The sequence below is a fragment of the Poeciliopsis prolifica genome, unplaced genomic scaffold (genome assembly GCF_027474105.1).
Source record: "Poeciliopsis prolifica strain line A6 unplaced genomic scaffold, Auburn_PproV2 SCAFFOLD016, whole genome shotgun sequence".
NCBI lineage: Eukaryota > Metazoa > Chordata > Actinopteri > Cyprinodontiformes > Poeciliidae > Poeciliopsis > Poeciliopsis prolifica.
This window is the reverse complement of record NW_026562391.1, coordinates 1463628-1475648: the sequence shown is the minus strand read 5'-3', so window position 1 is coordinate 1475648 and position 12021 is coordinate 1463628. Positions and strand designations below refer to the sequence as shown.

The 12021-nt window shown below is 41.2% G+C and overlaps 1 protein-coding gene across 2 annotated transcripts in view; it reads left to right on the top strand.

The window, feature by feature from the left end:
* LOC129366845 (E3 ubiquitin-protein ligase SMURF2) overlaps nt 1-10366 on the top strand; it is a 55656-nt gene extending 45290 nt beyond the window's left edge. For both annotated transcript variants that reach the window (XM_055040913.1, XM_055040912.1), the window contains exons 13-20: nt 5052-5155; nt 5238-5352; nt 5489-5667; nt 7025-7162; nt 7268-7388; nt 7488-7689; nt 8228-8303; nt 9668-10366. In XM_055040913.1, coding sequence (XP_054896888.1) covers nt 5052-5155; nt 5238-5352; nt 5489-5667; nt 7025-7162; nt 7268-7388; nt 7488-7689; nt 8228-8303; nt 9668-9767 — 1035 coding nt within the window. In that variant the 3' untranslated portion in view covers nt 9768-10366. The remainder of the gene's footprint in view (nt 1-5051; nt 5156-5237; nt 5353-5488; nt 5668-7024; nt 7163-7267; nt 7389-7487; nt 7690-8227; nt 8304-9667) is intronic.
* The last annotated feature ends 1655 nt before the right edge of the window (nt 10367-12021 follow it).

Below are 12021 nucleotides of genomic sequence, written 5' to 3'. Positions count from 1 at the left end.
ATAATCAGACCGACCAAAATAATTATGTGGAAAGAGCAAAATGAAAATTATTCATATAAATAACATAATTACACAATCATAAGATCAGACCTAAAACACATTTTTATAAATAAGTGCATTATTAGGCCCGAGCAGCTAAGCGCTGCGAAGGCCTATTGTTTCTGTACTGTTTCTTCTTATTATTATTATTATTACGATTCTCCCTCCAAATGAATTGGCTTTTTGGGGGCTTTATCATATTCAAAAACTCACCAAACTTGGCGGAGGCCTTAAGCCTGTTTAAAATTTACGTATTTTAAAGTCGTCGCAAAAATTCCACAAGAAATGGCTCAATAGCGCCACCTAGAAATTTTAAAAGGACCCTTTGCTATTCACTTACTTCATCGTAGAGACATGAAATTTGGTACACTTGTAGAGCTCCGCAAGATGCTCAAAATTTACAATTAATGTCATAGTGCAAGTATCACAGGAAGTCAGCCATTTTGGATTGAAGGTCAAATTTTCACCCCATTTTTGCCGTTTACAGCCTTCGTATTTGATCGAACTCTTCCTAGGGATTTCGATTGATCGGCTTCAAACTCCGTCAGTCTGTTCATAAGGCATGTCCCATCTAAAGTTATCAAAACTGTGAGTTTTTGAGTATGCTGAAGGGGGTTAGCAGGGGTCAAAGTTCACCTACTCGCCATAAAAAAATAAACTGCTATATCTCCTACACAGAAACTCACAGAGGCACCAAAGTTACTGTGATTGATCATCATCGGGTCTCCTACAATACCCTATGGTCGAATGATGACATCACTTAGGCCACGCCCCCTGAGAACAGGAAGTGTCATGTTTTACTGTGGACGGTCGCTATCTGACCCCTTTGACCTCATCAACATGAAACTCTGCCCAGACACAGAAAACATGTTGGTGTATTGAGGATTCCAACCCCGACCAGCTTCGATGGAGCAGGTGGGCGTGGCGGCGTGGCGAAGTGACCTGTAACGCCATCGCCATACGTTTGGCTCTCAATTCCACATTTTTGGGCCCAGCTGCTCCAGTTTCACAAAGATGGACCCTCATCTACTCCCCGACAGGAATCCATCACAATATTTGGTGGGTGTGGCCTAATTTCTCTATAGCGCCCCCTAGAACACTTTAAATGATCAGCCCCAAGCCATGCTTTAACCTACAATTACGAAACTTTGTACACGTGTGTACCTTGTCAGGACTTACAAAAAAGTCTCTTGGAGCCATGGTCGAAACCCCACAGGAAGTCGGCCATTTTGGATTGAAGTTCAGATTTTGACCCCATTTTTGCCGTTTACAGCCTTCCTATTTTATCGAACTCCTCCTAGGGATTTCGATTGATCGGCTTCAAACTCGGTCAGTCTGCTCATAAGGCATGTCCCATCTAAAGTTATCAAAATGGTGAGTTTTTGAGTATGCTGAAGGGGGGTTAGCAGGGGTCAAAGTTCACCTACTCCCCATAAAAAATAAACTGCTATATCTCCTACACAGAAACTCACAGAGGCACCAAAGTTTCTGTGATTGATCATCATCGGGTGTCCTACAATACCCTATGGTCGAATGATGACATCACTTAGGCCACGCCCCCTGAGAAAAGGAAGTGTCATGTTTTACTCTGAATGGTCGCTATCTGACCCCTTTGACCTCATCAACATGAAACTGTGCCCAGACACAGAAGACATGTTGGTGTATTGAGGATTCTAATCCCTACCAGCTACGATGGAGCAGGTGGGCGTGGCGGCGTGGCGAAGTGACCTGTAACGCCATCGCCATACATTTGGCTCTCAATTCCACATTTTTAGGCCCAGCTGCTCCACACACACAAGGATGGATCCTCATCCACTCCCTGACAGGAATCCATCAGAATATTTGGTGGGCGTGGCCTAATTTCTCTATAGCGCCCCCTAGAAACTTTTAAATGATCAGCCCCAAGCCATGCTTTAACCTACAATTACAAAACTTTGTACACATGTGTACCATGTCAGGACTTACAAAAAAGTCTCTTGGAGCCATGGTCTAAACCCCACAGGAAGTCGGCCATTTTAGATTGAAGTTCAGATTTTGACCCCATTTTTGGCGTTTATAAATCATTTCAGTAATTCGCCACTTGGGGTCAGTATTGCTCCACAAATGAAACAGCAGATAAACAGGATGAAGAACAATATCAATATTTCGCCAGTAGGTGTCAGTGTTCCTCCACCAATCCACGGGCGGATGAGCGTGAAAACTTTGTGAGAGCGTTGCCGTGACATTTCTAAAAGGATATAAATGTCTCAGATAATTTTTGTTGAATTAAATCATGCAGTAAATGTAGCGTTTTCTTACTTCTTACAAACCATTTCAGTAATTCGACACTCTGAGTAAGTATTACTCCAACAATGAAATAGAGTGCTTTAGAAACACAGCTGAAAATTATGAAAAATCACGAACTATAGTACTTCGCCATGTGCATATGATCGGCTGTATATGACATGTGGATCATCCGACTGACGCCAAATTGGATACGTATGACCTTTGTTGACCTCTAAAGAGAACAACAGCATTGAAATATATTTTGACTCCACTGCGCGTCCTACATTAATCCGCCAGCTATATTTCCTCGCTAAACCAATGAATCTGCACCACATTTTTTGCATCGTCAAGGAGCGCCTCCGAACGCATCAGTGCGTACCGCCTGGTGGACGGGCACGGAAACTGCACAACAACTTCTGTGTTAGCACGTGGCCAGCGTTGATGGAATCTGAGCAACAGCTTCCGCGGTGCGGGCGGAGGAGCTGAAAACTGCGTGAGAGCTTCTGTGGTGGCTGGCGTGAGGCGGCGGTTGCTCGTACCCCGCGGTGGCAATAGGCCGGAGCGGCGCTTGGCTGCGAGGGCCGTTCGAGGCTGCTTGCAGCTTTAATTTCTCTTACTTTTTGAAGTTAAATCAAATTAAACTGTATTTGTTTCAAGTCGGTTAAAATTAATAAAATTATTTCTATTTGCTTAATGTCAGAAAACTTGACGGGAATAATTTTTGTAACTTTTCCAGACCGGCTGTCTGAGACATTTCAAAACATAAAATTAATTACATTTTAGTTTATCTTGTCTAACTTGTGATGGTACTCTACATATAGTAGTGAATTTAGTCCATTTGTATTGTTTTTTATCTCCATGGAAATCTTGTTTGAAAACGTAAACTTTTACCGTGGGAAAATCGTGCAAACTCCTGTGTCATGCATTTGTACGTTTTTTTTTTTTGCGAGTTCCTGCCTGTTGATTTCCAAAACCGAGCAGAAAACTCTGGATTCTCACAACACCGCACAGCCATAACTCTGCTTCCCTTCTTGCTCTTCCAATCGTTTGTTCAGCTGAGGCAAAGGCATTCCTTCTGCGTGATTTCAGCAGCTAAAGTAACGAACGGGGGTGAGGCGGAGGGGAGGGGCGCCGGGCGAGCAGCGGAGTGAAGACAGCAGTGGCGAGCGTTCATGGCCAAACATAAGTTCTTAACTACAAGCTGATCTCTGAAAACGATGACTTCATCCCGTTTTGACGTGGAAGGAGGACGTTCTCGAGCCTGGTCTGCGGATTCTTGTGATGTTTTCGAGCATGAACCAGTGGAGCAGGTTTCCACCAGCACGGATGAAACAAACGCTGGTATCATAAGAAATATTACTGCTTCCTACAGCCTTTGTGACTGTTAATCAGGGTTCTTACATGGTTTGGAAAAGGCTGGAAATGAGGTGTTTTCTTTTTAAAAGTAAAAATGATGTTTGCATTTCCAGACTTTCTCTGTCTAAAGCTTTGTTCGGTGCACTTGTGCTGGTTCATCTGGTTTTCTATCCAGTTGTCTATTTATCTCTCAGTAAGTTTGTCCATCTTTTCCTTATCGTTCTGGTACTTTAGTCCATACATGTTGTCATTCAAATTTGTATTTTTTTCTTAAAAAAAGAACAAATTTTAAGAAAAAAAATGTTTTCTTAAAAAAAAAATTCTTGATGTTTTTTATTTAATTATAGTTTAATTATTACTTAATTAAATTATAAATAATTACATTATAAATAATTACATTATAATTTTAATTAATTATAATTACAACCAACAATTTTGGTTATAATTACTGAAACCCAGATTATACAAAGAAAAAGCAACTAGATGGAGTTTTTGTTAAACGACTTGATTGTTTTAAAAATGCCTCGTTTATTTCTAGCACAATTCAGACTAAATAATAACTAATAATTTCTTAAGACATAGATGTAAACGAAAGTTGACTTAATCTATTCCTACAGTTCAAAAACCTCCCATCGTCACATCGGACATTTGAAAAACGAAACAAACCACCCGGTGTCATCTTAATGTCTTAATCAATAGGACGGTCTACAAGTTATCAAAGTGATCACAACAGTTTTAAATATGATAATTAAGTACAGATTTAGATTTATAAACTAGCTTAAGTTTATTCCAAGTGCTTGAAGAAAAAACAAAACTGAAAGAACTTATTATCAATAAGAATTCAACATAAATGGCCACAAAGGGCTAAAAAAGTAGCTGAAAGCTTTAGAACTGTGAACTCTTTATGTCCTCTAAAGGTTTTACATTTAATGCTTATACAATGTGAGCCAAATTGCTTGACGATGCACACAAACTTAGCCGATAAAGTTTATAAAAGTACAAAAATATGCAGCGACCTTCGATAGACCAAGAGTTACTTTTGCCCTATTTTTTAATTTATATTTTATTTACAAATTCTTGGGCATGTCCTTCATATTTTAATTTATTAATAAGTTAGTCATTTCCAGTCTAAAACTGGAATACATTTTTTAAAAAATGTTGCTCTCTTCATTCCAGACATCCGTAAGTATTTGGGGCTTTTTAGGGTCAGCGTTGGTCCTACGTTGGTCTCTAGAGAAGTCAAAATGCCAATCTTTTCAATAACAGTATTTCATTCAGCCTTTATTTTACCAGGTGAGACGATCGCGGGTTTTACGTCAGCCTGCGTCTCACACAGCTTGTTTGATTGTAACACAAGTTTTGCTAAGTCGGCTGTCTGTCCTGACCCTCAGGAGTCGTACCGACAAGTGATGAAGATGCGTCCGAAGGACCTTTGGAAAAGACTGATGATAAAATTCAGAGGAGAAGAGGGACTGGACTATGGAGGAGTTGCTCGGTAAGTCGTCTTTGGGACTACGCATGTTGACGATTAACAGATTGGACGTAAAGATTTGGAGCTGACTCAAACGGTGTTTCAGGGAGTGGTTATACCTGCTGTCACACGAGATGTTGAACCCATATTACGGCTTGTTCCAGTACTCCAGAGACGACATCTACACTCTACAGATTAACCCAGACTCTGCTGTCAACCCAGTAAGGATAACCTCGACGTGTTGGCTCATTTGAATCTACAAAACTGTCAGGCTTTGAGTTCGATTTCGTCACCGTTTGTGATACTATTTGAGCAAATGTAATCAGAATCTGGGTAAACACGGTTCGTAACCTGCAGGAACATCTGTCGTACTTCCACTTTGTGGGCCGCATCATGGGCATGGCGGTGTTTCACGGCCACTACATCGACGGAGGCTTCACATTGCCGTTTTACAAACAGCTGCTTGGGAAACCAATCACGCTGGACGACATGGAGTCTGTCGACCCCGACCTCCACAACAGCCTCGTTTGGATCTTGTAAGTAGAGACGTGTTTCTGAATCCGTCAATAGTCAAACGTAACTGCGAGGCATGTGGACGTTTCAAGGTTTTCAGTTCTTATGTTGAAGTCTTACTTCTCAGCTTTCATGAAGAGAAGCAGAAGAAGAAGAGTCATTATGAAGTAGTTGGAGACAAGACTGATCAGACTTTACTTTTAAGAGCAGTTGTTTTGTTTTATTTTATTTCCATTTATTTAAATTTTCTGCTGCTTTAATTTGTCCACATTTTCTGACATTGTTGTCAAAAAAATCTAAATGCACTGGAGTTTGAAAAAGATAGAAATGGTTAACAAAAAAAACCCAAAAGAAGAAAAAAATAAACCAACAGTTTTAACTGTAGCGCCCTCTGGTGCCGCATCAGTGAAACCTCTACTGAGAAAAGCAGCAGTGGGAAAAAAGCCAAAGCTTTTTGACACATTAGTCTAATTTTGACACAAGATGAAAATGTTGTTTCATTATGTAAATATCTGGTGATCTTGTTGTCACCAGATTGTTTTCAATAAAACAATTAGGCAGACAAACAGGTGGGAAAACAGCTGTTAATGTAACAATTATCCACTCAGATCTAATCTGGATAAAATAAAAAAGTAATTTTAAATGCAAACTGAATTAAGTTAAGGGTTCCAATTCACTTAAACGTAACAGTTTTAGACAGAAAAAGCTGATTAAAACCTGCTTAGTGCAGCCAAGTTAAATGTTACTGTCGTCTACCATCATCCAATATCCAGATGAGGTGATAGAAATATTAAAAATGGGAATAAGATCCTGTCGTAACTTTTGTTTTCTTTAAAATAATTAAAAACATTCAATTAAATATTTACTATCAGTTTCAATTTGTTTAAGATATGTTATTATGGTAAAATAATAAAACATTTTATGTGCTGGGTACTGCTGTAGAACAACTGGATACGATGGTGCAAAGAATGACTCTTCATAAAATCAACAACCTGGCAACCAGCTGTACAACTGTAGTGTCTTCAGTCAGAGGCTTCTTCAGATTCACTGTAATACAGACTGCTACTGGAGATAATTCCTTCCCTCTGCTATCAGCATCCACTGCAACTCTGAAGAAACTTGAATTATTGAGTTACATTTAATTTCCCTTTGGGTGTTTGTCAGTTGAATTGAAGACGCACCAATTTAATGGGGTTATAATTTCATTGGTATTTTGTTGGTAGTGGGTGTTTGATATCAAATCTGAATGGATAATGTCCAATGCAGCCTGCAGACAAACGTGTGTTTACGTGACAGTAAAAACCAGTTTCATCAGCATAGAGTCGGAGCGGTTCTGTCCGAGTTTAGTCCACTGAGTACTAATTCATCTCTGCTCCTCAGGGACAACGACATCACAGGCGTCCTGGACCACACCTTCTGCGTGGAGCACAACGCTTACGGAGAAATCATCCCACATGAGCTGAAGCCCAACGGGAAGAGCATCCCGGTGACGGAGGACACCAAGAAGGAGTATGTCAGGTACAGAACACCTGGCGGAGAGAACAGCCACGCAGAGCTCCACGTCTTCAGTTTCAAGGTGTGAGAAATGTGGTGAACGCTGTTTTCCTCCGCACCCGTCTGCAGGCTCTACGTGAACTGGCGTTTCCTCCATGGCATCGAGGCTCAGTTCCTGGCCCTCCAGAAAGGCTTCAACGAGGTCATCCCACAGCACCTGCTCAAGGCCTTCGACGAGAAGGAATTAGAGGTACGCCCGCGTCTACAAGAGCACCTCGTTCGCTATTCATCGTTTTAGTTTGTCGAAACGTGCTCCGTTTCACGGCGACCAAAACGTCTGTGCTTTCAGCTGATCGTGTGCGGCCTGGGGAAGATCGACATCGCCGACTGGAAGTCCAACACTCGGCTGAAGCACTGCACCCCAGACAGCAACATCGTCAAGTGGTTCTGGAAAGCCGTGGAGTCGTTCGACGAGGAGAGGAGGGCCCGGCTGCTGCAGTTCGTCACTGGCTCGTCCAGAGTCCCGCTGCAGGGCTTCAAGGCTCTACAGGGTGCTTAACGTCACTCAACGCTTTGCAGCAGAAAGCCAGGAGCCGCATGTAGCGCCTGGCTAGCTTTTGTTCCACTTCTTCTGAACAGATTTCTATAATAATTCAGTAAATGTTTTAATAACTTACTGAAAAGGTAGCTCTTTTGTGAGCGCTGTCGCCACCTATTGGCCAGGCGCAGGCGTTGCAGCGTTTCTTGTCCAATCGGCCAAATCACAAGAAATTTCATCTGGAGGAATTTTACAAACATGTACAATTAATCCAAATTAAATTCAGAGCAGTCCAGTCACAACATCACATCCAGGTCTGCTTTCACACAGAGGAATTTTAATTTGGTTCAGCCAAAACTGTAACTGAAAGCTGGTCAGATGTTAGTATCTCAAGATGCCCATCTGATCGATGTAGAGCACTGATTTATGCAGCAATCCCTTCTGTAGACAGAAATTTATTGTAAAAAATGTTTTAACAATATGTGCAGAACATAGTGCATGTTGTAGTCTGCACTGCAACTCATCAATATTACTGTATGTTTTTGTTGCAGGTGCAGCAGGACCCAGACTCTTCACCATTCATCAGATTGATGCCAACGCCAATAATCTGCCCAAAGCGCACACCTGGTGAGGCCAGAGAGCAGAGATCATGTTTTATGATTCCAAAATAAATAGTTGTTAGTTTTTTCACAGTTGGTCATGATTGAACATCAGTTACGGCTTCGTTTCTTCAAGCGTGAGAGGCATCAAAAATGATTACAGAGGCGACTCGTTCAAATGATCGAAGTAAAAAATTTCCAGTCAGATTTAGTTTTTCAGGTATTTATGCCGGTTAGTGGAGCAGATGACTGAATATTCGACATGCGAATACAAGAACCTAATGTGGCGCAGGTGTTCCCAGAGGTTTGCTTTTTTGAAAACAACATGCTCGCCACTGAGAAGTTCAAGATGGCCGCCGTGGTCATCAAGAAAAATTTACTTTTGTGCTACATTTCCCCCCTTGTTTTCTTTTATAATTGATTTCTTTTGTCTACAATCATACATAACTTGAAATCATATTGACTGATTTAATTTTGTTTAAGATGGCCGCCGTAATTGACATGGAAAATTAATTTTTGCATTAAGACCGGCAATTAAATGAATGTGTTTGACATCAAAACAGAAGATAAATAATTTGAACTATAGAAATATGTTTTCTTTCTTTTGTTTGGTGGACATTTTTCAAGATGGCCACCATGGTTGTAATGGAGAATATGTGTTTGGTTTGGTTCACTAACCACTAATTTACTGACCAAGAACCTTAACATTCACCATTAAACACATAAAAAGCAATAGCCTAAGCTAACACTACTCAACACATAAAAAACCCGAACAGTACTCTGCCAAAACCATTTAAAATTAGCAGATGCAAACACTAAACCACTAAACACATTGTAAAATGTTTGCAGATGCTAACACTAAACTGTTGAGCACACTAAAAAAATCCAGTGGAAGCTAATTCTAAACCGCTAATCACAAGAAATTAGTGGAAGCTAATGCTAACCTGCTTAAAATATTGAAAAAATAGCATAAGGTAAAACTAAACACCCAAAGAATTAGCAGAAGCTAATGCTAAGCATCCAGTTCTTGACAGCTAACACTCACCTCTCTCAACTTACGTCTCACTTCTTCCTGATGACTGGTTTGAGTTTTGCAAAGTCCCCAGATTCAGTTTTTGCATCTGACTTTGGGACATACTAATACTTTAACGTTGTATAAACAGGATGACCAAAGTCAAAAAGTCATGAAGTAGCTTAAAGGCCGTCCACCACGACATAAAAGTGAGTGACATTTTGCGGCAATAATTGGATTCGAAAACGGCGGCCATCTTGAAAAATATCCTTCATCCTGAAACTGAACTCGCTAACAGGAAAGATGAAAAACTCTCGACCTCAGAGAGTTCTACAGCGTCATGCCGCACTGACTGCCTTCTCCCCTCCGTTCTTCTCCAGCTTCAACCGGATCGACATTCCTCCCTACGAGAGCTACGACAAGCTGTACGACAAGCTACTGACGGCCATCGAGGAGACGTGCGGCTTCGCAGTGGAGTGAGCGCGCGTCGGTTCGCACGCGACCGTACAGAACTCTGACGGGACGTCATCGACGCTGCAACGTGCCGGCCGGATCGCCCCTCTTTGAGGATCCAGCCTACAGTCTTCCTCTTCTCTCTTCCATCATCATCTTCATCATCATCATCTGTTCAGGCAGCAGAGTTGTCGCCGTGGTTGGACTTCTTGTTTTTGCATTCAGAAAAAAAAGGAACAGACATCAAATTCAATGAGGAAACGTTGTTACTGGGAAATTGCTTTAATTATTATTATTTTCCTTAAATACACAAGAGCAAAGATCAAGTCGTTCCTCCCCTTCCTCCTGGCTGCGGAGACGTTAGCATTCATCCTACCTCAGTGGAAAGTGTTCGTATTTGAAGTCACTCGTTCTAAAATGCCATTTTTAAATGTAGACAGCGATTCGTTTCTTCACACCAGCAGTCATTTTGTTAAATTTTAAAAAAACAAAACAGATTTGATTCTGAGACGTTCTGGCGGCCGCATTTTTTTGTAAAGCATAGATGTTGCGTTGCTGAAGCCCTTAGATTTTCTCCGGTTTTGTCGCATTACAGACACGATTATGTCTGTAATGCAGCGTCATAAAGCTCATGCAGCGTCATAAAGCTCAGTCTCTAAAGCCTCACCGAACCCATTTCACATCAAGTACACCTGCATGTGTTTTTGGGTCGTACTGCTTAAATAATTTCAAATAATCTCATCCATCAAAAATTCTTCTGCCCTCAATTCCCCCCAGCATGAGGCTGCCACCACCATGTCTCACCATGTGGCTGAGAGGGGTTCTGGGTTTTGCACGCAGCCCGAAACGTTCAGTTCGTGCAGCTGAGAAACGCAGGTTGCCCCAGCGACGGATTGTTCCACCCGACCTGCCGTTCTCTGCATCTCCTCCAGAGTCGCCACAGGCCTCCTGGCTGTCAGTCAAAGTGGTGGCCATGTTGAAAGGGGCTTGCAGAGGATCGTTGTAAAAGTGGGGGTTGGAGGTGAACATGCACGCATGTCAGATTTTGTATTTGCAAATCCATTTTGCTTTCACTTTAGAACCGTTTTATTTATTCTGGTTAACCATAAAATTCCCCGAAAAACGTGAAGAAGTGCATAAAGTGTGAGGTGATGATCCTTTTTTTAAATTAATTTTAAGACTGTCTTCTGGTAAAATTGCCTCTTAATTCTTCTGGTATTGTGACTGCAGCCTCCAAATTAAACAAACATTCTGGTATCGCCTCGACGCGCCGTCGCACGATGTTCACAAGGCATGATTGAAATAAAAACACTTTGAAAATATTTTTTTCCTTAAAATATCAATTAGGTATGACAAAGAAAAAAGAAAAAAAAAAGAGTGGGATTTTATTTTTAAGAAATATCGCCCAGCCCTAGCGAAACCAAGCCAAGATGTGGAAAAAGTTCAAAGATTATGACATTATGACATCTTTTGCCAGGTCCTGCGTTTGTGTGTCAGTGTGTGTTTGTGTGTCAGTGTGTGTTTGTGTGTCAGTGTGTGTTTGTGTGTCAGTGTGCAGGCAGATGTGTTGCACTCTGTTGAATCTCACCGGAGAGCCGATGAAACAACCCGCCCCGTCTGTCTGCAGCAGTACGCATGCCAGGGATGCAAGTTAAAAACTTCTCTTTTTTGCTTTGTTTTGTTTTCAACAACTTTGGATTCTCTCTCTTTTCACACTTCAGAGCACTTTACAAAACGCCCAGCGATGGCCCGGGTGCCACTTTCATGTCTGGATTAAAGTACATCATGTTTCCCTTTGCGTGGGTGCGGCCACGTCAGCTAAAACGCAGATTTAGAAAGTATCTAGAAACCTGTAATTTTTAAGTATATATGTACAAAGATATAGCTATTTTGTATATTGTTGCTTGTTTTCTTCTTCGGTTTTAATTGCACGCATGTCAATGTCTTTCACAGACCTCTTTGCATTCTCAGGTGAAGTTAGCTTTTTATTATTATTATTATTATTACATCAGACTAATATGTGAAGAACCTAAAACTGAGGAGCCCCTTCTCTCCCTCGTCGGCGGCCATGATCCAAATATCAACCTGTAGGTCATAAACTAAAGATCTAAACAGCACAGGTCGTTTTCTTTTTCCTGTGCATCAAGCTTCGTTCAAGTCTTGAGTTTTAGATGCAAAGCTGTTAACCGGATGGATGTTTGAGTTAATGGTTTACAGATTACTGATTTTTACATACGCTACCAAATTAGAATTTCATATGCAGACGTTTATTTGCAGCGAT